The sequence below is a fragment of the Lithobates pipiens genome, unplaced genomic scaffold, assembly GCF_037356315.1.
Source record: "Lithobates pipiens isolate NorthernLeopardFrog02 unplaced genomic scaffold, aLitPip1_a1.2 Scaffold_27, whole genome shotgun sequence".
NCBI classification, from domain to species: domain Eukaryota; kingdom Metazoa; phylum Chordata; class Amphibia; order Anura; family Ranidae; genus Lithobates; species Lithobates pipiens.
The window spans coordinates 104,368,809-104,394,591 of NW_027507788.1; the positions used below are offsets into that span (position 1 = coordinate 104,368,809).

General features: G+C 47.0%; 1 protein-coding gene across 4 annotated transcripts in view; it reads right to left on the reverse strand.

Moving 5' to 3' along the window:
• Positions 1 to 21,926: 21,926 nt before the first annotated feature.
• The window catches only part of U2AF2 (U2 small nuclear RNA auxiliary factor 2), a 41,920-nt gene continuing 38,063 nt past the window's right edge, over positions 21,927 to 25,783 (reverse strand). For all 4 annotated transcript variants that reach the window (XM_077457285.1, XM_077457284.1, XM_077457287.1 and 1 more), the window contains 2 exons: positions 24,707 to 24,955; positions 21,927 to 22,478 (listed from right to left, as the gene is read on the reverse strand). In XM_077457285.1, the coding sequence (XP_077313411.1) occupies positions 22,344 to 22,478; positions 24,707 to 24,955 (384 nt within the window). In that variant the 3' untranslated portion in view covers positions 21,927 to 22,343. The remainder of the gene's footprint in view (positions 22,479 to 24,706; positions 24,956 to 25,783) is intronic.

The window sequence follows — 25,783 nt, forward strand, 5'->3', positions numbered from 1 at the left end:
CCTTCTGCCGAAGGAAAGGGAACTCTCACCAGGTACCTCTGACACTTTGCGTTGTTCGGAGTTGCTGCCAGATCGATATCCGGAACTCCCCAAGTCTTCGCTATCAGAGAAAAAGCCTGACTGCTTAGGGCCCATTCGTGGTTGGATACGAACTGTCGACTCAAGGTGTCTGCTATCTGATTCTGGACACCTGGCACGTATGTTGCCCTGAGACTTGCTAAATTAAGTTGTGCCCATTGGAAGACTGGTTGGACTTCCTGCAACATGGAGAGACTCCTGGTGCCCCCTTGCCTGTTGATATAGGCCACCGCCACTCGATTGTCCATCTTTAGTAGGACATCTTTTCCCTCCAGAAATGGGCTGAAGGCTAGTAGTGCCTGGAATGCTGCTTTCATCTCCAATAAGTTGGAGACCACATCGTGTGTCCTGAATGGCCAACAACCTTGGGCTGCGTGGTGACGATAGTGTGCTCCCCATCCTTCCATGCTGGCATCCAAGGTGATTACTTCTTGAGAGAAAAGGACTATGCGTTTGCACCTCTTCAGATTGTGTGGTTATGTCCACCATGATAGCGACTGCTTCACCTCTTTCCGAATCACTATCGGCTGGGTCATTGACACACCATTCCATTGTTTCAGGAATGATATTTGAAGAGGTCTGGCATTCCACTGGGCCCATTGTACCATTGGAATAGTTGCCGAGAATGACCCTAGAATACCGAGACATTCCCTGGCGGGAATGGTAGTGGCCACGAGTAATCTCTTTGCTTTCCGGATTAGGATGGGAACTTTCTCCTCCAACCTACAACAAAGCGGAGAAATTTCTGAAATGAGGTGTGAATGGGAACGTGCAGGTAGGAGTCTTGTAAATCGATGGAGAGCATCCAATCTCCTATGTTGATGGCCTGGAGGATTGTCTGCAGACTCTCCATTTTGAATGCCTCCACCAGGATTCGGTGATTGAGTTTTTTTAAGTCCATGACAGGACGTAAGTCTCCCGTTTTCTTTTTTACCAAAAATAGAGGAGAATAGAATCCTTTCCCTCTCTGTGGTAGAGGAACTCCCCTTATAGCTTGTTTCTGGATTAGGTCCTGAACATATTCGTTCTGTAGTATTCTCTTTTGGTGAGATGATAGTAGCTTTGTTACCCGGAAATGGTCCCTTGGGTGCTTTTGGAACCTCCATTTGTGTCCGAATTGGACAGTCGCCACTGCCCATGGATCCTTTATTGTCCCCGCCCATACCTGCCTGAACAACCTGAGCCTGGCTCCTACTACAGCTGGTTGGGCGGGCGCACCTTCAAAAAGACTTGATCCCCTGTAGTAGGGGTCTTGGCTTTCTGAAGCTTGAGGAAGGGTGATTGAGGGTTCTTCCAGTTTCTCCTGTACTCTTTGCCAGGTCTGTAGGACCTTGCCTCCCTATATTTGTCTGGGAGGTTTCGTCTGGAAGCTGGCGGTCTTCGCTGTTTAGATCTTCTATCTGAAGGGATCAGACCCGATTTTCCCCCGGTAACTTTAGAAATCACAGTGTCTAGTTTTTCTCAAAAAGAGATTTGCTCCGTCAAAGGGAATCTTGCACCAGTTTGACTTCGAGGATGGGTCTGCAGACCAGGGTTTTAGCCAAAGTGCCCTTCTGGCCATTACTGAGCTCAGCATTGCTCTTGATGTAGATTTAATTACGTCTACAGAGGCTTCTGCGACAAAGTCGCCTGCGAGAGATCGTTCCTGTAGGGCTGAGATTACTTTCTCTTGTTCCCCTCCTTCTGACACCAGCCTCTCGGCATTGGCAGACCAGTTGGAAATGGCTCTACCGACAGCTGCTAGGGCCACAGCTGGTCTGCATGCGCCTCCTGCCGATAGGTAAGATCTTTTCAGATCTAAGTCAATTTTCCTATCCAGCACATCTTTAAATGTAACAGCATCTTCGATTGGAAGTGTCACATGTCTGGCAAGACGCATCAGAGAAGAATCCACCACTGGCAGGGTCACTAATGGAGTGACACTAGGCTTCCATTCCTCTTTAATCAAATCCTCTAGTTCCTCAATAAATGGGAAGGTCTCAGGATCTTTCTTGAGATTTGGAAAATATTTCCTCACCTTCTGAGGAGTTTGTTTCTCTTCCACCCAATCGATCGCTTCCTTCACTGATTTAATGAAGGGTTCGACCAATGCAAAGTCGAAGCCGGTAGAAGTGTCAATGTCATCATTATCTGACAAAGGATCTGACATCTTTGAAGTGGGGGGAGCAGCAGATGTGGTACCTTGCAAAGGTCTGCTAGTTTCCGGCCCTGTGATTTGGAGGGGCGATTCAGTAGCTGGAACACTAGGATCTAATTCTCTGTCTTTGGTTGCTACATTGAAGCATGAACAACAGGCCAGCTTACCTGGGAGTGCTATTGCGCCACAAACGCAGCATGAGTTTCCAGAGGGATGGAGACTTCGAGCGCGAGAAGAATGTCTGCTAGTAGGGGGATCTTCTGTGGTAGGAGTGGCCAATGTCGAGAGGAGGACCTTGATCGACTCCTCCTGTGACCTCCACTCTCTCTGCGCCTTGAGCGGCTTCTGCTATGGTCTTGGTCCCGTCTGACTTGAGCGACTTCTTCTTGAGCGCCTTGAGTGCGATGATCTGGATGACCTGATAGGGCTGTGCAGTTTAGACAGCGTTAGTGACAGGCTCTCTTTTTCCTCTTCGTGCTTACCAAGTTGGCCCCACTTACCTAATAGGCTGGCGATGGTCTGCTGGGGCAGCGGCCTCCATGAAGAGTGAATCCTAAAAACGAACGGAAGTCAGTGTGCAAAGACAGGTAGGGAGATATGCAGGTTGCAAAAAAGAACTTTAGAAACGAAGAGACTGACCTTAAGATCCGAAGGAAACAATATGCAAGAAAGACTTCGAAAACGATCTTGATAGTAAAGCAGCAGCAGCCACAGTACACAAAGCAAAAATGCTGTTTTTAAAGTCCGCGCCACCGCCGTCCGCAACATCGACGTCATCCCGCGCATGCGCAAAAATGTCCCGCGACGTCCGGCTCCATTTTGGAAACTGGCGAACCGACAGAACAACGAGGTACTGGACGCCAGCGCATGCGCAGAGGAGTCCAAACATCGGCACCCGAGGAGCGAGGTTCTACAGAGTTCAGCAAGGAAAGGTACAGAAAATACCAAGAAAGCACAGGTTAGAGGCCGCTGCATGATAAATCTGTTTAAGATTTGTAAAGATAAAAACAATACCCCTGAGACCATCAGAGTGGGGATTCCTCCATTAAGCTCATTTAGAGGCTGTACAGGTAGGACTTCCACCCAGGAGAGGCTTGAACCTGGCTGGGGCGATAGCGGTAAGGGGTGATGTCCGGTCTTCTCAGGTGAGGGGAAAAAAGGAGAATGCTGAGGCAGAGGCCGTCTCAAGATTTAATAGTTAAACGGTCTTATCAGGTTGCGGGGGCGGAGCCACAACCCATAGGTGTATGCTGCCATGATGCGACAGGAAAGCCGATTGTGAGCGGAAAAGGAGGGCCCTTGCCTACGGCGTGGCTCCTTAGCCTTCCTGGCCTGTGGGAGTAGTGTACTCTTACCACCCGTGGCGTTTTTAATAATGTCATCCAACGAAGCTCCAAAGAGCCGTTCACCAAGGAAGGGAAGATCCATCAGGGCTTTCTTGGATGCCTGGTCAGCAGACCAGCATTTCAGCCAAATAAGGCGCCTCAGCACCACGGCTGACACTGAGGCCCTGGATAGCAGAGGGAGAGTATCCAGGGCCGTGTCACAAACATACTTAAGGTCATGCACTAGTTGGTCTGCTAGCTCCACGCAGACAGGGGAGGCATGCTGCTCTCCCAATTCACGGTGCAAAAGTTTTGCCCACTCAGTCAGTGTCTGCGACACCATTGCCAGTACAGGTCGCACGGCTGACCCCACAACCATAAACAAGGAACGAGTCACTGCTTCGGCCTTCCTGTCTGTGGGATCCTTGAATGCAGGAGTCCCCTCAACCGGAATCGTGGTTACTTTATTTAACCTAGATACTGGGGGGTCCATGACCGGAGGAGCCGACCACTTTTTGAGAAGGCTTTCCTCAAAGGGGTAACACACCAAGTTTTTGGGGACCGAAAAAGTCAGTTGCGGGCGACCTCATTCCCTGTAGATGAATTTGTCAAAATAAGTCAAATACAGGAACACCTTAGGTGAACGTGCTGGCTTGTGGGACCCAAAAGGGACCGGTACATCAGCAGAGGAATCCGCTGGCTCCTGAATCTTCAGTGTATCACGCACAGCTGTGATAAGTGCTCCAACAAGCACCTTGTCGCGCCCGGACCCGAAATCATTCTCACTGTCCGAACGGTCCTGGTCAGCCACGTCTGATAGGTCAGAGCAGGGGTCTCCAGCCGCAGCAGGGCCCGAGTCTGCATCAGAGCTCTCCCCAGAGGATGGGGGCAGGGGCCTCTTACATGCACCTTTTTTGCCACGTGCCGCCTCTATCTTAGCAACAGAGGAGTCAAGGAACGCCGTCAGGGTGTCCATGCGCACCGCACTAACCGCAGGTGACCCGGTTGCTATAGCCTGGATTTCGGGGGGAAGAAACCGTAATGGATGTGATCATGAGTGTTATAAGTGAAATGCCTATTTCTGGTACTCTTATAGGTATAAGTGCTTATCTTTCATTATCAGTTATCAACCTTAATCATAATTAAGATGTCTGCCAGCTTCTCCCTTCATGTGGAATGAAACTGCAAGGGTTAAAAAGAGCAACGTCAAAAAAAAAAAAAAAAACTGCGTCTGTTTTCGGCAACATGAGACTACACCCAAGAGAAAGAAGGGGCTGAAAACTGTTCCCTTTTTTTTTTTTTAGACATAACCCAGCTAAAAAGCTTATACTCCGTCACAATAATGAATATGTATAATTTGTGGTTTGTACACGCTGTCTTTCATCTAATTCTTGATTTGATAGTGAGATATCTGGCTCACATGTATATTAGCCGGGGTCCAGGAAATAAAAAAGCAGAAGTATCTGAATACTGAACTACGTGTGTCAGTGTTTGACTTCCAAGTGTGCACACTTATATTAAGGATTAATTTGGCCAGGGGGTCAGAAAATCCCGAGCTTTCCCAGTTCGGATCCAAAACAGCTGGTGCCCAACGTGGGGCTCGAGAGTCGGTCCAAGGGACAGCCGAAACGGAAAGATCAAAATAATACCAAATACGGACAGGCCGAAGCCTGATCAACTCTAGATAAAACGGTAAGACATTTTCCTTAATAATTTGTCTACCGTTTAGTCCGCATCTGTATCTGGTTGATTTCAGTCTTAACATCGGCTTCCTGAGGCCTAAAAGACAGATATATATCTTCTCTCGAGTCCATTTATATGAACCTGCAATAGTTTCTGGCCCGCCTGTATTCGGAGTGTTTTGTTGGAGTTTATCTGTTTGTTTTGTGGGAACCACCTTTTGTTGGGAAGGAGGGATTGAGTATATCATCACGGATGGAGGTGACATGGTTAAACTCCTCTTGGGGGAATAAATAATTGTACCAAGAGTACGGGAATTGTACCAAGAGGCGGCGTCACACGCGCCCGAGGCGAGGCCGTGGGGATCCCGTGAGGATAATCAATCCCATATTTCAACTTGGCTGCCACATTGATTGTGATGATGTCATGTCCTGAGTGTATTTGTGGATTGTTGTTAGGTATTAATGAGAACGGCTGGGGGTTGATTAAAATGGTAGAACCAGGTTATAACAGAACTCTCCTCGGTAACAAACCCCTGTTCTCAGAAGCCCCGCGTGTGATGGTATTCAGATTGAATGTGCATTATCCAGTGACTTTTTCTCTCTCACACAATCTCCCTTCCGATCTTTCATTTAACTTGAGAATTGTGAAGGATGGGAAATAAACTGATTAGGCCCAGAGGGCCGTTTAGCTTGTGACTTGGTGTTGGAACGGGAGGGAGAATATGCCATTAAGGGGAAGAAATTAGCAAAATATGCGAGATTGACATGCATTTGGGTGGGAGATTACAATTAGACGAATGGCACTCTCTCTTGAAAAGGAAAAGAGGCCTGTTAAAAGATCATGGCTTACTAGGTATAGCAGACTCCTGGTTTAAGGTTGTGAAGGCTATTGCTGAAGGAGGGTGGATTGAGGAGGAAACAAACCAAAATGGCCGTATTGTGTACGTGTACAGGAAATTAGGAAAGAAGAAGTTGAGTAGGCAGTCACCGCCCTATGATGGCAGCTGTCTTTCAGGAAATGAGTACAGCCCTTCGTCTACCGCCTCTCTGTCACAGACGGCACCTCCCCCTACTGCCTCTACGCAGCAAGAAATAGACCAACAGGGAATACCTCCTCCGCCACGTTTGACGGTTGGCAAGGCACACCTATCTTTGTACCCCTCAGTCAACTGCCATCACTATAGTACACCTCGTTCGCCTGACCCACCAGCACTGCCGCCCACACACATATACCCGGTGATAGATCAATTGACCGGAACATACCACAAGGCCCAGCTTATTCCCATTTCTGCTCAACCAACCCCGCTGATGGCAGGTTCCCGGAATGGTAGGGCAAGCCTGACTAGCTCTTCCGACCATTCTGTGACTGATTCAATAGACCAAACAAGAGACCAGTTTGTGGTGGAGATGCCGGGGCCAGACCACATTGATAGGATGGATCAGGCAGCATCGCCAGTTCATGCCAGTCCCACTCACCACAGCCCGGATACATCCGCAGTTCATGCCGGTCCTTCCCACTGTAGTCCTGACTAGACAAATCCCTGTGCACAGAACATTGTGGTGTCAGGGGGTATAACTGACACCAGTGCAACCACGGTCCCACTGACCCCCCCCCCCCCAAATACAGTCCCACCAAGACATAACGTTACATTCCCACAATATGACCCACATTCCGAGACTAACATGGATTCCCTGTTCAACGACTCATATGTGTCACCACAATACCCTTCCCAACTTTCTTACCCTTCTCAACATTGGCTTCAAAGACTTGATTCACACTGGCCGCCTGTACCTGGGGAAAGGGGTCTAACACGACCCCCCATTAGCCAACCACACACACACACACAATGGATCACCCCCCAGGGGGATAAGTGCAGCACAGGGGGCTCCCCTGATGTATGCAACTTTCACTCCCAAGAACGCTGCCAGCCTGGTTGCCGGACCCAGAAAAACAGCCCATGGCTTTTTATAGAACGATTGAGCAGATCCAGAAATCATAGTTGTGCATGGCGGGATTTAAAAAGTTTGTGTGAAATAAAAGCAGGGGACGCCTACTGGCCAGTAATGGGAAAATGGTTTAATGAGAATATACGGTATGACCTCGATACTTGGAATTCAGGGGTCAAATTCGTGGCCCAATTAAAAAATATGGGCTCAGGATAGCTTGGCAGATCAAGCGACCGGTATACAGGATATGACAAGATAAGGGGGAAACTGTTGAGAAATTTCATACCAGAATTACACAAGTTTTCAATGACCTGGGGTTCGGCAAGAAGATCAAAGCACACGTGCAAATGCTGACTGCTGCCTTTGTCTCAGATCTTAGGGAACCAATCCGAAAGGGTCTGCTTCTAGCACGACCAGAGCACAAGACAATGGAGAGTGATAAGTTTTTGTTGGTGGCAAAGGGTTTAAAATCAGTCAGGGTAGTAAAATAATTACTCTAATGATGGCCTCTGGTACACCATATTTGGATGGCCCACCAAGACCAATTGCCATGCCTCTGTTACACCTGGACTGTTTTCACCAGAAGCTGTGAACAACTTTAAAATTCTGAAGAAGATCCTTTCGACGGCCCCCGCTTTGGGCCTACCTGACTATGGAAAGACTTTCAAACTGTTTGTTTCAGAGAGACAAGGACATGCCACAATAGTTCTAACCCAAAACCATGGCAGTAGACTCAGACCCATTGGCTACTACTCTGGCCAATTGGACTCTCCTGCCTCAGAGCTGTTTTTGTGGCCCAAATTCTCCTAGACAAGACTGCAGACGTCATTCTGGGCCATCCCCTTAACCCTCCTCGCCCCGCATGACATCACTGCCATACTGAACCAGACCCAGCCCAGACACCTGTCTTCACAGGGGCGCCTCGGACTTCAGTGTGCCTTGCTTCTCCCCAACATCCACTCTGCTTCCCATTCTCGAGGGGGGAACCTTTCTGGAAGCTGATCCTCACCAAACTGCTCATGACTGCTTTGAAGTGATGAAGATGGAGACATCACACCTACCGACAGTCAGTGAAACAGCCCTTGAGAACCCTGACCTGACAATTTTTGTGGATGGTTCCAGATATGCAGATGAGGCTGGACAGTACCACACGGGATATGCAGGCACTACTGAAGACACAGTTCTCCAGGCCTCATCGTTAACCCCCTCTATGTCTGCCCAGGAAGCAGAACTGCAAGCTCTAACTATGGGATGCAAATTGGCCGAAGGCGAGCAAGCCAACATTTACACAGACTCGAGGTATGCTCTGGGAGTGGCCTGCGATTTTGGGATCATCTGGAAAATCAGAGGGTTCCTGACAGCTGCAGGAACACCTGTGAAACACAGCACAGCTATCAAGAACTTGATGGATGCCTTACTTAGCCCCAACACAAGTAGCCATACTTAAAGTAAAAGCGCACAGCAAAATGGTTTCCCGAGAAGCACGAGGCAATCACCTGGCAGATACTGCCGCAAAGCAAGCAGCAGTTGGGACACGAGAAGTGGTCAGCAGCGTGAATGCAGTACCCATCCTAGATGATCAAATAGATGATCTCGAAGAGAGAGCGCAAACTGTTAGGACTCTGCAAAACCCTCCTATGAGCAGAACTTACCTCAAGGAACAACAGGAGGCAGCTGACAAAGAAGAAAAGGATGTGTGGGATTAAGAAAGGAGCCGCAGAAGTTGAAGGAATCATGGAGTTGAACAAGAGACCGTGCCTACCGCGGACAATGTTCCCTGCAGTGGTACAATGGGCCCATGGTGCCTCTCACCTGTCGAAAACTCTGATGAATGCCTTAATCAACAAATACTACCTAGCCCCAGGCATCACCCCACTTACCAACAACTTCTGCAGATCATGTGCTATCTGTGCCAAATGCAATCCTGGAAGAACAGAAAAGGTACCCTTGAAACACTTGGTGAAGGCCCAATACCCCTTCCAGCGGATACAGATCGGCCACTTCCAGATGCCAAGTGGCCGATATGACTACGCTTTAACGGTCATTTGCATGTTTTCCGGATGACCGAAAGCCTATCCTGTGGCCAACATGACCGCGAAGACTACCGCAAAAAGACTCTTGTCCGAAATAGTGTGCAGATATGGTGTCACAGAGGTTATAGTGTGATCAGAGGCCGGCTTTCACAGCCTCAGTAACCAAAGAGATAGAGAGCCTTAGGGGGTCACACTAGCCTTTCACACCCCATACCACCCTCAGAGTAGTGGAAAGGTGGAGAGACTAAATGCCACAATAAAGTCCAGGATGCTGAAAATGTCTCAGGAAACAGGAATGAGTTGGCCAGACAGCATACCCATTGCCCTGTTCAGTGTCAGGTACACCCCAAGGGGAAATCATGGTTTGTCACTCTATGAGATATTGTTTGGTTCAGCCCCCAGACTGGGTTGTTATTTTCCACAACAGTTGCAACTACAATCTGATGTATTAACTGATTATATGACTGCTTTATCTCGAGAATTAACCCGTATCCATGTGCAAGTGTTTTCCTCTATCCCAGATCCTAAATTAGACACGGGATCGCACAGGTTAAACCCCGGAGATTGGGTGTTGGTGAGGAAACACACCCTTGAACCCAGATACGATGGTCCTTTCCAAGTCCTTCTGACAACCTCCACATCAGTAAAAGTGTCCAGGAAAGAACTCGTGGATACATGTCTGCCATTGCAAGAAAGTCCCCGTGCCTGAAGGAGAGGCTGAGGAGACAAAGCCATGATCCTGTTTATTCTTTTTATTGTGATTTATGCTCAGGCCCAAGAGGTGGCCATAAAAACAAAAAGATGGTATATGACTCAATTCTGGTATAACTCATCTAACACACGTGTTGCTACATTCATATCCCCTTATGGTAGGATACTGGGCACAGACTATTCAGTCAGACATAGGACTGGATTCGGGAACCTTGTATGTGTGTGTCACCAACACTTACTGGGGTGACAACTGTGATTATTGGGGAGCAGTGGGTTGGAACACTGGAGATACAAAATGGGGATAAGACCCCGAAACCGCCAAAAATAGGAAAGACAAGAATGGGAAATCACTTCTAGACAGAATGACAATTAAACAACAAGGACGGTATGCTGAAAAGGAGTTTATACTGACCATTGAAAACCCCAGCCCAGGAGACAGCAGGACCTATGTTTTCGGTATATGGTGGGGGAAGTGGGTATTACAGCAATAGGAAACCTTTCCAACTAAAAGACATGTTCAACAATCCAGAGTGGACAGGTTCCCAGTTTGCACCTAACTCCATACCCCTGAGGCCCCATATGCGAACAATAGGGGACATTGTAGCCATAGCCTACCTTTGAGGATACTATGGCTGCAGAAACCGGATTCTCAGAGCTTAGCCATCCAGGAACTTGAGGACTTGTCCAGAGAGCTAAAACAGAATTCAGGGCTCACCAATCCCTGGGATCAGCATTTCACCTGGATAAAGGGGGGGGTGTCAGGGATTGTTGACCCAGATAGGAATAGCTAGCCTGGTAATGGCGGCTATAATCTGCTGCATTCTCCCCTGCATCAGGAAATGTGTGGAAAAGGCAGTTAGTTAATCAAGCTACCCCTACATTGGTGAACCAAGAAACCCCAGACGATGACTACGATATTTATGTTAGACTTGGCAATGCCTATGATGACAGTTGTGTTACGCTCCGTTACAGTCACCCTCCCCCCAAGATGCAATGCTGTAGGGCCATAGGGACAGACAGCACCTGCCTACATTTCACCAGCTGTAACGGGGGAGCTAGTCACTGCCCTTTCCCTATGTACAGCTTAAAAGAGTTGCAGAGGGGAATGATAAGCCGGTGGTTTTAGATGGTCTTTTAGTTTGAGGGACAGTTTAGTGAAATAAGCATTTCAAGTGGGGAACTGTAATGGATGTGATACCTAATAAGAGTAGCAGAAATAGGCATTTTACTTATAAGTGCTTATCTTTCATTATCAGTTATCAACCTTAATCGTAATTAAGATGTCTGCCAGCTTCTCCCTTCATGTGGAACGAAACTGCAAGGGTTAAAAAGAGCAAAGTATAAAAAAAACAAAACAAAAAAAAAAACTGTGCCTGTTTTCGGCAACATGAGACTACACCCAAGAGGAAGAAGGGGCTGAAAGTTTGCCTTTTTTTTTTTGTTTTTGTTTTTTTAAGACATAACCCAGCTAAAAAGCTTATACTCCATCACAATAATGAATATGTATAATTTGTGGTTTGTACACGTATTTCATCTAATTCTTGATTTGATAGTGAGATATCCGGCTCACGTGTATATTAGCCGGGGTCCAGGAAATAAAAAAGCAGAAGTATCTGAATACTGAACGTGTGTGTCAAGTGTTTGACTTCAAGTGTGCACACTTCTATTAAGGATTAATTTGGCCAGGGGGTCAGAAACAATCCCGAGCTTTCCCAGTTCGGATCCAAAACAAAACCAGTTTCTGAAGCCACGCTGACCCCATCCTGTGTGCCACCTGCAAGGGAACTTAGGACAGTGAAGATCCCACCCTCCTGCTGCCACGTGGGGGGGTACTTAGCGCTAGACTCACCACCCTGGGGCGTTCTGTGAATGCAAACAATAGTGCCTGTAGTCCCAAGGAGGTTCCAAGATGCAGAGAGGAGAAAAAACGGTCAGCAGCAGCTCTAACAGCGGTGCAACGATCTGCAGAACAGCTTCGGTGTTCAGCACAGAGCCATCCAGTGTCCCTGGATACAGGAAGTAACAAGAGAAAGCACATGTCATGATGTTACAAGAGGCCAGCGGTGAAGAAAACATTCAGGCTTTCACAAAATGGCCACCAATGTAATCAATAGGAATCCTAAAGAAAATGGCTGCTGAAGCTCCCCAGGGAAATCTTTAGCTTTCCCAAATCCAAGATGGCCGTCGGAACGGCACCATGCGGTGAAGAGAATATATATAAATAGTATTAATGACCACAATGGGCGGTTACAGTCAGTAATGTCCATGAAGTATAAGGAAAAATAATTAAAATAGTTAAAATAAATTAAAGAGGAAATTGCCCATAGAGGGCTGCCAGTTCCATGTAGAAATGTAAAAAGTGCTCTGAAAAAGACAAATGGAAGGAACGGTGCCTTCTAAGTGCAGTAAAACTGTAAATTAATAGAATTTAAAAAAAAATCTATACACTCACAAAAGTGGTTCATAGATGGGCATTTTAATCATTTCAGCATCCGCTAGTCGTCGTCAGAGAGGAGAGGCCATCAGCTGTAAATCCGGCAGAGGGATAGATGTTTCTGGTCCTGGGACCATCCATACCATTGGATGATGTTTCCGGTGGTTGTGGAGCGCAAATATTAGGCACCAGCACTGGTGGGGATCGGAGTCACTTCCTGGTTAGCGGGGAGGAGCTTGCGTTTGGGACATGTGTATCCCTTCTTCAGGCTTTATGGCAGCCATCTTAGATAAGGTCCTTTTATACCCCCTAGGTCACATGATTGTTACCATAGCAGCATAAGAAACAGGAAGTGACAAGGGCTCTATATCAAAAAAACAAACGCTAATGGTAATGAGTATAGAGTGATGGGGGAAAATTCTACATACATGACAACATAGCCAAGATATGGATTGTTGGAATGGTAACACAGAGGGGAATAGTGAATGAGAAAAAAATTAAATGTAAAAATGATAATAAATGAGAAAACCCATCGCAGACACAGAAGCCTGAACACCTCCAGATGCAGCGCCCATTCTCCTGGGTACAGCATCTGGCGAGTTAGGTAGTCCGCCTGCCAGTTTTCCACTCCCGGGATTGTAAATGGCCGACAGGGCCGGTACGTGTCGCTCTGCCCACTGAAGGATTTGAGCTACCTCCCGTGCTGCAGCCGAGCTTCTTGTTCCTCAATGGTTGACATATACCACCGCCATGGAGTTGTCTGACCGGATCCTGATCGGACGCCCTCGTAGTCTCATCGACCATGTGGAGAGGCATAGCCTGATCGCTCGAAGCTTGATCACACTGATCGGCAACTTGGATTCCTCCCCCGACCAGAGACCCTGGGTCGACTGTACTCAGTAATCCACCCAAGCCGGACAGGCTGGCGTCCGTTGGGATCACGGTCCAATGTAGAGGTAGGAACGACTTCACGGAGCGAAGTGCCACCAGATCAGGGAGTCCGACTAACTGGCTCACTCGAATCGGGCGATCCAGGGAGAACAGAGATTTGTCCCATTTTGTCAAGATCTCCTGCAAGAGTGAAACTGGGCGTAGGGTACCACCTCGGAGGCCACCATGAGCCCCAGGACTCGCATGCAGAAGCATAGCGACGACCCCCTGTGGTTCAACAGATTTACAGTGGCTCAGAGTCTACAGTTTATCTGAAGGGATAAAAACTCACTTCTAAGGAGTCCAGCAGAAGGCCTAGGTACTCCAAGCGCCGAGTCGGTATGAGCACCGACTTCTTTGGGTTCAACAGCCACCCAAATTCCTGCAGGGTCTGCATGGTGATCGCAACATCCTCCTCCAATTCTGAGGCGGAAGATGCTCTCAGGAGATCTAGATAACCTACAATCGCCACCCGTGTTGTCGCAACACCACCAAAATTGGAGCCAATACCTTGGTAAAGACTTGGGGAGCCGATGCCAATCCAAAAGGGTAGAGCCACAAACTGGTAGTGGGCTTCCCCAACTGCAAATCGCAGAAACCTGATGCCGGAGGCATATGGGTATGTGCAGGTACGCATCCTGGATGTTCAAAGATGCCAGGGAGTCCTCTTAATGGAGTGCAGTGACTACTGCGCAAACTGATTCCATTCTGAACCTCTCTACTTTTACAAAGCAATTGAGGGCTTTCAGGTCCAAGATTGGCGTACCCCTTCCTTTTTGGGGACTACAGATTGGAGTAGAACCCCTGGAACCTTTCCAACTCTGGAAGAGGTACCATCACCCCGTGGCTTAGCAGGTCCCTTACCGCCTCCCGGCGAGCCAGGAGTAAGGGTATGCTGGAGGAAGAATCTGTTTGGTGGCCAAGAGAGGAACGCTATCTTGTAGCCTGAGGAAATCAGTTTGCAGACCCATTGGTCGGACAGCTGAGAGGCCCACCGGGCTGCAAAATCTCAAAGGTGACACCCCCCCCCCCCCAACCTTGTGACGGTCAGGGGCAAACCTTCATGCGGTAGCCCTTATGTTCGTAAGCTTGTTAGGCGGTTCCAGGGACGCTTTTGTCCCTCAGCGGTCATCCTGTTGGGGTGGGAGCGTTTAGTCAAAGCCCTGGACAGACGAAAAAGCCTTGAGCGGAAAATTAGGGCCTTTGCCTGCGGCGTGGCTCCTTAATCTTCCTGGCCTATGGGAGCAAGGTACTCTTCCCACCTGTGGCATTTTTATTGATGTCATCCAATTAGGCTCCAAAGAGCCACTCATCAAGGAAGGGTAGATCCGTCAGGGCTTTAGATGCTTGGTCCGCAGACCAGCATTTTAGCAAAATCAGGTGCCTCAGCACCACTGACACTGAAGCCCTGGATAGCAGAGGAAGCGTATCCAGGGCCGCATCATAAATGTACTTAAGGCATTGCACTAACTGGTCTGCTAGTTCCACGCAGACAGGAGTAGCCTGCTGCTTCTCCAATTCACGGTGCAAAGGTTTTGCCCACTCAAGTGCCTGAGACACAAGTGCTGTGGCAAGTACTGGTCGCATTGCAGAGCCCACAACTGTAAACAAGGAACGGGCCACTGCCTCGGCCTTACTGTCCGCAGGGTCCTTAAATGCAGGCGTCTCCTCTACCAGGATCGTGGTTACTTTATTTAACCTGGATACTGGTGGGTCCACGACCAGAGGAGCCGACCATTTTTTTTTTTTTAAAGAAGGCTCTCAAAGGGGTCCTGAAAAAGTCCCAAATACTTTTTGGTAGGGACGCACCGAAATTTCGGCCGCTGAAACATATCGGCCGAAAATGCCCTTTTCGGCAATTTGCCGAAAAAGAAAAACAGCCGAAAATGGGTCGTGGCCTGTGTGGGGCTCCGCCCCCACGCCTGGTGCCACCCATCATGGGGGTATACTATAGCGCAGGAGAGCCACCTACGCAGCCTGTTAGATCATAGCGCCGGGAACATCACAGCTTTCATTTCAATAACTGTGTTCCCGGCCGCGCCATCACACAGCCCCTCCCCCTTGTCCGGGCACTTTGACAGATCACCCGCAGGATTGGACGGATGATCTGTCTATCAAAGTGCCCGGACAAAGGGGAGGGGCTGTATGCGATGGCACGGCCGGGAACACACAGCTATTGAAATGAAAGCTGTGATGTTCCCGGCGCTGTGATTAAACTGGTGGCGGAGGCGGCCCTCTTCCCTGCACAGGCTGTCTGCAAAATGGGACAGGCTGGCTGCAAAATGGGGCACAGGCACACTGGCCTGCAATGGGGGACACCTCCTGTACCATGTCCCCAGTCTCTGACCATCTCCTGTACCACGTCCCCAGTCTGACCATCTCCTGTATAAAAATATATATATTTTTTTTTAAATCTGTTTCGGCCTAGTGTTTTTCATTTTCGGTATCGGTTTCGGCACCAAAAAACCCATTCGGTGCACCCCTACAGGGACTGAAAAGATCTGTTGCGGTCTTCCCCATTCCTTGTATAAACTTATCGAAATAAGTCAGATACAGAAACACCTTAGGTGTATGGGCTGGCTTATGAGACCCAAAAGGGACCGCTACTTCAGCGGAGGGACCTGCTTTAACCTGAATCTTCAGGGTATCACGCACAGCTGTGATAAGTGCTCCAACAAGCGCTTTGTCAGATTGGTCCTGGTCAGCATCATCTGAAACAGAGCAGGGGCCGCCAGCCCAAATCTGTGTCAGAGCTCTCCCCGGAGAACGGTGGTGGGCAGGGCCGCTTTTTACCACCTTTGCGCCTGCACACCACCTCCACCCTGGCAATGAACGTTTCAAGGATCGCCGACAAAGCGTCCAAAGGCACTACACTGTTTGCAGACAAGCCGGTTGCAATTGCAGGGAACTCTGGGGAAGAAAACCAGTTTCTGAAGACATGCTGACCCACCCTGTCTATCATCCTTGGGGACTTGGGACAGGTGCACAGTCCCACCCTCCTAGCTGCTGCAGACTGAGGGACCCCCACCGCAGGACTCCCCACCCTGACCGAGCTCTGCGTCGTTCAGCTGCAAGTGCCTGCGTCAGCTCCCAGTGAGAAACCACGCTATTTTGAGCAGCAGGGACCAGCGCTGAGCATAAAAACTGCGCTGGCCTATAACAAAATGGCCGCCGGCCACCCAGTATAAAGGACATAATCACAGAGAAAATGGTCGAACTACAGCAAAATAGCCCCTCACCATGTTTTCCACTGAGGCACACCAAAAATGGGCGACAAACTGTACACAGTGAAAAGACAGTGAAAATGGTAGCAGAACAGCGCTATGGCGATCAGCACATGCAGACCTCCAGACACCCAGTGGAGAGACCACATACACCCAGCGCAGCCCCCCAGGGAACCCCTGGCTACAGGTACACACACCGCTCAGCAGCTCATCATGCAGATGGGTTGTTACTGGAGGGACCACCCCCTAGGCGTAACTTTAAAGTTCTGTTAACAGAATAAAATAGTGTTGCGCTCCCGGCGTGAAAATAATCAAAATTCCCAAAATTCCTGTGATAAAGACCTAAAAAAACCAAATCACTAAATGATCAAGCAATATAAAAATATCAAAGAAAAAATTTTTTTATATATTTTCTGGTGGTAACAAATATCACAGGGATAAAAGGTAAATGTGAATAGTGATACTTAATCACATAGAGTGAAGTAATAAAGTAAAGACAGTCAATTAAAAAAATAAATATCTTTGTGTATGTCCCAATATAAAGTGCAATGGAGTCACTCAGGTGAAAGACAAATTATAAGTCCTCCAAAAATTGCTAGAAAGACATTCATATGTGCCAAAAAGTTTCCAGTGCATATCATCCAGGTGTTCACCAACCAATGAGTATTAAACAATTACCTTACAGCTGTAAGGTCAAACAGCATAAACACTGACTCCTGGTGAGGAAGGGGAGAGAAGTCCAATATAGCACAGCTCCTATCCTGGCACTTAATATCCGTGGTGGCTTTGAGAGAATGCTCAAAAGACAAAAAACTGAGCCAGCCATGGTTTAGTATTTTAAAACAAAAGGGATTTTTTATTAAAAAAAACACAGGCTACTCACATATTGCCAAGAATATTGCACATAGAAACGAGTGGTCCACTTGTGTGTGAACGTCACTTCCGGTGTCCGTCTGCTATCCTACGAATTACGCCACGGTCACGCGACTTCGACTGGGATCCTGTAAAGTTCTGTTATTTCACATGTATAACATGTTCTGCCTAGTGCTCTTCTGAAGGTGGCGTAACAACTCTATTGTCAACAATGGAGCTGTGTCAGTCAACAAAACAGAAAAATAGGATTTTTGTACTCGCCGTAAAACCCTTTTCTCTGTAGTTCGACTGACAGCTCCTTTCTTAGGCCATTGGGTTGTTACGCCACCTTCAGGAGAGGACTAGGCAGAACATGTTAACATGTGATAATAAAACTAGAACTTTCTATTTGCACCCAAGGGGGTGGTCCCTTAGGTAACAACCCCTCAGCCTTCTACAGCAGCTTCAGTATGTCAACAAGCAGTATAAACGTATACAAAAACAGGAGGGTGCCGTGTCAGTCGGTGAACTACAGAGAAAAGGATTTTATGTTGAGTACAAAAAAAAATCCTATTTTATTACGTTCACCGACTGACACAGCTCCTTAAACCAATGGGACGTCCCCAAGCAGTGCCAAACCAGGGGTGGGAAAACAGCATTAAAATAAAAACACCAGAGTGCTCCTCAATCTGGGAGTCACTACCTCCAAACCGCCTCAGAACTTGCGGTAACAAGTGCAGCAGTGCATTTCTTAAAAAGGTACGGCGCTTTACACACTTGAGCGACAGATGCAAGATTTCTGTGCTCTCAGCATAGTTGGAATCACAGAGTCCAAAAGACCCCGGTTCCTTAGCACCTGGCTCTCAATAGCCATGCTATTAAAACCAGCGATGGTAAAAAGCAGGATGGAGAATCAGACTTTGAGACAGCAGATCCTCTCGCAACAGCAGTCACCATGGGGTGTCCACCACCAGCCGCACTAGGTCTACGTACCAGGGACGCTGGGGCCAATCTGGGGCAATCAGAATTACTGGGAATCATCTCAGCCTCCACTCTGCAGAGCAGACGTGGTAACAGTTTCAGAGGAGGAAAGGCATAGATCAGCTGGTACTGATCCCACAGAGCCACCAGCGCATCTGCCCAAGGATCTCTTATCCTGGACACGAATCTCAGCACCTTCCGATTGAGACGGGAGGGCCAGAAGATCTACATCTGGTGTGCCCCATCACAGGAACAGTAGCCTGAACACCTCCGAATGCAACTCCCATTCTCCTGGGTCCATAATCTGGCAACTTAGATCGTTTGCCTGCCAGTTCTCCACTCGCAGGATGTAAATGGCCGATAGGGCAGGTACATGACGCTCTGCCCACTGAAGGATGTGAGCGACCTCCCGTGAGGCAGCCCAGCTTCTTGTTCCTCCTTGGTGATTGACATATGCCACCGCCGTGGCGTTGTCTGACTGGATCTTGAATCCTGATCCTCGAAGTCTTATTGACCATGTGGAAAGGCATAGCTTGATTGCTCTCAGCGAGAGCACATTGATCGGCAACTTTGATTCCTCCACCGACCAGAGGCCCTGGGTCGACTGAACTCCCATTACTCCACCCCAGACGGTTAGGCATCCATTGTGATAACCGTCCATTTCAGAGGTAGGCACAACTTCCCAGACCGAAGTAACGGGACCACAGCCACCAAAGCAGGGACTACCTGACTAACTGGCTCACCTCAATCTGCCGATCCAGGGACAACGGAAAATTTTCCTTTTTTGTCAAAATCTCTTTCTGCAAGACTCTGGTGTGAAATTGGGCATACGGTACTGCCTCGAAGGAGGCCACCATGAGTCCCAGGACTCGTATGCAGAAGCGTATCGACGACCAAATGCGGTTCCATCAGCAGTTTTACCGCAACTCAGAGTCTGCAGCTTGTCTGAAGGGAGAAACTCACTTCCATGGAGTCCAGCAGTAAGCCTAGGTACTCCAAATGCTGAGTCTGTACAATCACCGACTTTAGGTTCAACAGCCACACAAATTCCTGCAGGGTCATAGCTTCATAGTAAGGTTGAATAAAGACACCAGTCCATCCAGTTCAACCTGAGTGAGGTGTCTACAATTGTCCCTATCCCTGTACATTGCACACTCACAACAGTCCCTACCCTCAAGGAGCCCACAATCCTAGGTCCCCATTCATATACTAGGGCCAATTTTGGACAGAAGCCAATTAACCTACCTGCATGTCTTTGGATTGTGGGAGGAAACCGGAGTACCCGGAGGAAACCCACGCAGGCACAGGGAGAACATGCAAACTCCAGGCAGGTGGTGTCATGGTTGGGATTTGAACCAGCGACCCTTCTTACTGCTAGGTGAGTGCTAACCACTACACCACTGTGCTGCCCTGGGTCTGCATGGTGATCGCCACATCCTCCTCTAACTCTGAGGCAGAAGACACTCTCAAGAAGATTGTCTAGGTAACCCACGATCGCGATACAGCATTGTCGCAGCAATGCCAAAACAGGAGCCAAATATGTTGGAAAAGACCCGAGGGGCTGACGCCAAGCCAAAAAGAAAGAGCCAAACTGGTAGTGGGCTTCCCCGAATGCAAATCGCAGTCCCTTCTACCGGGATCGTGGTTACTTTGTTTAACTTGGATACTGTGGGGTTCACGACCGGAGGAGCCGACCACTTTAAGAAGGCTTTCCTCAAAAGGGGTAACGCACCGCCATGTACTTAAGGACCGAAAAGGTCTGTTGCGCTCGACCCCATTCCTTTTATAAACTTGTCAAAATGAGTCAGATACGAGAACACCTTGGGTGTACGGGCTGGCTTACTGGACCCAAAAGGGACCACTACATCAGCAGAAGGATCTGCTGGCTCCTGAACTTTCAGGGTATTATGCACAGGTGTGATAAGTGCACCAACAAGCACTTTGTTGCACATGGACCCGGACTCACCCTCACTGTGCGATCGGTCCTGGTGAGCGTTGTCTGTAACGACAGAGCAGGGCCCGTTTCTTACCACCTTTGCGCCCACGTACCACCTCCATCTTAGCAACAAACAAATTAAGGATAAAGAGTCCAGAGGCACTGCACTGTCTGCAGGCGAACCGGTTGCAATTGCCTGGATTTCGAGGGAAAAAAAAACACCAGTTTCTGAAGCCATGCTGACCCTACCCCATCTGCCACCTGTTGGGGACTTAGGACAGTGATGGTCCCACCCTCCTAACTGCTGCTGGCTGAGGAGCTCTTCCCTCTGGACTCACCACCCTGACAGAGTTCTGCACCACCCAGCTAGGTGTGCCTGTGTCAGCTCCCAGATGCATAGGAGATCAAACTACACTGTGCTGAGCTGTTGTGAATAGCACTGAAGCTGAAAAACATGTTCAGGCTTCAAACAAATGGCTGCTGAACATCCAGTATAAAGGACATAATCACAGGGAAAATGGCAGGCGGACTACAGGAAAATGGAGAGAGCATGCCGCTCCCTGGTCACACCAAACATGGCTGCCGAGCACCGTATGCAATGAAGACAGTGAACAGGCAGATAAATTACAGTAAAACAGCGCTACAGCGATTAGCAGACAGCCCTCAGACACCTCACCCCCCCCCCCCCCCCCCCAGGTGAAAGCACTCCTGGGGAGCCCCTGTCTATGGCACACACGCCACTCAGCAGCCCATGCAGCACGGGGGGGGTAGGGACAGGGAGAGAAAAGAGGGAGGCGATGGGCAACGCGGAGCTCTGGTCTGCACATGCTCGCTGGCCAGGCTGGGGAGACTACAAGGATAATTGTATCCAGCCTGTCACCCAGCTGGCTGAGGATAGCAGATATCAGGATCTTTAATCTTGCACAAAAAGCAAAAAACTTCTGCAGAAAAATCCACAGACTGATGGGCCCATAGGGTTCCTAGGTCCTACACTAGGCAGAAATATAAAAAAAAAAAAAAAAAAATGGAGGCTGCAGTAGCAGGCTGAGGGGTTGTTACCCAAGGAACTAAAAAGTTCTAGTTTTATTATAACATGTTCTGCCTATTCCTCTCCTGAAGGTGGCGTAACAACCCAATGGTCTAAGAAAGGAGCTGTGTCAGTTGGTGAACGCAAGAAAATAAATTCTCGAAACTTGTGGCAAAAAAATATTCCATGGACTCGACATGCCTCTCAGCAAATAGCTTGAAGCATCTTTTCAAAATGGGGTCAAGCTATCTTGTCATTTTACGGCCTCTGAAACTGATGGGTAGTGAGGAAGGGAAATTACCCCTTTTACGCCCTTAGAAAGCCTGAAGGTGGTTTTCGGGGTCCTGTAGACGGCTAGGCTCCCAAAAAGTGTCAGACATTAAGTATCCCCATACTCAGGAGACCGCAGCAGAATGTATTTTGGAGTGCAATGCCACGTGTGAAATATATATATATATATATATATATATATATATATATATATATATATATATATATATATATATATTTGTTCACACACCAAGACAATACTTATCCGAAGAAAAAAAAAGTTTTTTTTTTACTAATGAGCTTTAAAAGAACTAAAAAAGCAATATATATCCATCACAAACACGCAGAAAACAGAAAAGTAAAATACAACAAAATGTTTTTAATTAGCAATTTGTCTTTGCAAATATGAAACTGCCACAGAAAGAAATTAGATAGACAACATATTACTACAGTATAACCACTGACATTTCTCATTGTCCATGGGACTTCCGGGGCTTGTTTTGTATTGAAGTGGGGGGGGGGGGGCGCGGGGGTCATCAAGGATACATGTGTCTTACTTTAAAAGAGAAAATGGGTGGTTATGTTGCGTCGGGGGGGAAAAAAAAAAAATTTGGCCATATAAACACTTGATATCAGAATAAGCCTCCTGGAAGAAAAAGAGGTTGGAAGGGAGTAGGGCTGGGGGGGTGTTGGGGGTTGAAGAAAAGTCCTTACGAGCATCCAGTTGCCTCTCAAACTCATTTTCTTTCCACTCATTATCCTGTACACAACTACATCTACCAGAAATCACGACGATGGTAACCATCTGGATCACAGTATTTTGTAACCACTACTCTGTTTGCAAATTTGCGTCCTGTGAGTCCTTGCATGGCTTTCTGACAATCATAGACTGAGGTGAATTCCACAAAGATCTGAAAAAGTCAAAACAAATGTAATCAGCTATGATGTTAATCACCTTGTAAAAGCCTGGAGGAAAAAAAAAAACACATTGCCTATCTACCTTGTAAATGTCAATTTTCAGGCTACCCTGGCTTCAGTATTTTTCATGTTTATAACTTAAAAATAAGCTTGTGTCTTATGCCAACTCTGAATTTGTTTAGACGCTTCAAGTTAATACCAAAAAACAAAGATTAAATTTCACCGGACTGCTTATGCGGTTGTGTCAGTGCTTATGTCACCATCTATGTTGCATATTCAGATCGTTTTGTGCGATATTGGGCCACTTCCTGTTCCATTTCTTCAGAATGAGGCTTGTAACACATGCCGGCGCCATTTTCTAACCGGAAATGGCCTGCTAACCATCTGGATACACTTCCGGTGTCTCAGAGTGAGGCTTGAGATGCACGCGGCAATGACAGTTTGCCCAAAACCAGACATGATCTCAGAGCTGCTGTTCATGGGGTGCACAGACATCTATATAAAGGCGGCAATTATGGAACACCCCAGATGATGCCCATTTAGGCGAAAGGTGTCAGTTTGTTACGCTGACCCCCTGGTTACTGTCTGATTTGAAGCGCTTATTTTTACTTTGGAAATCTAAGTGTAATTCTTAGGTTTACACAATAAATATTCCTTACAGGATTACACTATGTGCCCTGTTCTTCCTCTCTTATCATAGTTGGGCTAATTTGCCTATTAACCTGCTGTATCCACCATTTTGGAGTGGATTTTGGAAGACCGTATCCACATAGTGAGCCCGAATTCCCTTGTCATCTTGCAAAGCCTGTTTGACCCATCAGGTCAGGTATGAGTCTAGCCTTTCCGGTAAGTGACTGGTGTTTTTGGTGGATTTTCTGTTATTTTGTCACACTTGGATGTTCACTCAGGATTTTTGTGACTGTAATTCACTTTTTTGAACTCTTTTGGAATACATTTGGGACTTGGCTGGGTCCCCTTTTTGTTTATACCTTGGACATTTTCTCATGGACTATGTCAATATTTAATTTCACACTGGCTGAATTTTCTCATATGTCAATTTTAAATTTTTGATTATTATCTGTTTAGCGCTGCACATTTTCCATATTTGCCAAAGATTCAGCAAGAAAGCCAGGCAATTAACAGCTTCCATATTTTTATCCTTATATTAACTTTATAAAATATAAACAAAAAATACAGGGGAAGGAAAATGAAATGATTTTCAAAATATAACTTTCACTGCATGTGTGTGGGGATGTCTCTACCAGCTTTGCACATCTAGAGTAGCATTTTTGCCCATTCTTTGCAAAATGGCTCAATCTCGTGCACGACTAATAGTCAGTACATGGGGCTGAATACAAGCGCACGACACACTTTTCAGATAGTGGTTCTACAGGAGCATTGACTCAGGGTGGCTGAATACAAAATGCACGCCACACTTTTCATATATTTGTAAAAAATATTTGAAAACCATTTATAATTTTCCTTTCACTTATGTGCCACTTTGTGTTAGTCTATCACATAAAATCCATCAACTTTTTGGTTCCAACGACAAAATGGCATTGTACGAGTGGTATCCTAAACAGGTTTAGAAGTCTACAGGCCATTGGATCCAAAACCTGACAAATGTTTGTATTCAAGTGGGACCTTGGTTTCTAAGCTGTTAAAAAGATATTTATATAGTGACGCCAATTTATGCAGCACTTTACATATTGTAAATTGACATCAGTCCCCGCTCTCAAAATTTCTTCCAATGGTTTATCCAAAAAAAAAAAAAGTTAAGAGGGGAGGGGCTGATTAAAGTACTAGCAGATTTAAATAACACAAATCAGCCATCACAGCCAAATCTAAGACTGGGTAAGCTGTAATATAATAAAAATGTTAGCTTTTGAGTTTAATACTGAATATCTACAAGAAAAAAAAAAAAAAGAAAAAGATAATTCTATTTAAAAATATAGTATTTACTGTGTCTAAAATTTGGGGCTCAATTATAAGAAATAATTGGTTTAACCTACAGCAATAGACCAAGTATGAAAGCGGCAAGCCTAAAATGTAGTGACAATGAACAGAAAGAAGCATTATGGCAAGTCATTTAATTTAGCCAGAGTTTACACACCTGTCATGAGGCCAAAATCATGACCACAAAAGCCCCCCATACGTCCCATAGGATGCATCAGCACCAACATTGTTTTTCTAACGTGGTCCTAAATCTAGCTATGCATACCTTGCCACATCCTGGTACTTCCACACCATCAACAGGTCGTGGTATTTCGATAGATTTAACGATGCCGTACTTGCTGCACTCATCTCTTACATCTTCCACAATCTCCTCATATTCTTCATCATCCAGTAGTTCTTCAGGCAAGACCATATTCATCAGACACAACACCTCGGTAGGATGTCCTCCCATCTGCACCTGAGAGCTCATGAGTCCAGGTACTTGAAGAGTTACTGGAGTTTGGTTTATCGTGCTCTAGAATAAAAAAAAAAAAAAAACACGACAATATGTGGTTATGCGAGACCCACACTATTTAGAGGTTTAGACTATATACACAAATAACAGCGAGTAATAGCATGTGAACCCCCTTAAAGTTAACTGTTTTTCTGTACTAATTTGTATAAAATGCGATTTAATCCTCCTCTAATTCACAATAGACAATGTGCTTAAAGTGGTCCTAAAGGCTCAAGTTGTTTTTACTTTGATGCAATCTATGCATAAGGCCTCGTGCACACTGGACATTTTTAGTTGCTCCCGGGAGTATCCGCCTCTAAATTCCCATGCGTGTCCATGCACACAGACTTAGCAACGTTTATTGGCAGGAGATTTTAGAGGCAGGAAAAAGCCCCACTGCCAGTCCGTCCAAGACCAGCGGAGTTTTGGCAGAGAAATTCTCAAGCATTGTTCGTGGTTAACCACTTAAGCCCCGGACCATTTTACTGGTCAAAGGCCAGAGCACTTTTTGCAATTCGGCACTGTTGCTTTAACTGACAATTGTGCGGTCGTGTGAGGTGGCTCCCAAACAATTTACATTTTTTCCCCACAAATAGAGCTTTCTTTGGGTGGCATTTGTTCCTCTGCGGGGTTATTTTTGGCGCTATAAACAAGAAAGGCGGCAATAAAAATCGTTGGGACAGGGCAATGTTTACAGAGCATTCTCCTAATGCTCTGTAAAATGTCTGGAGTTTTGGGAAGGCAATGTGGTCCCATTCTGGCCTGATATAGGATTCTAACCGCTGAACAGTCCTGGGCCTTTTGTCATTTTTTTCTTCAAAGGTCCAATCATCAACTGGTGAAAGGTCT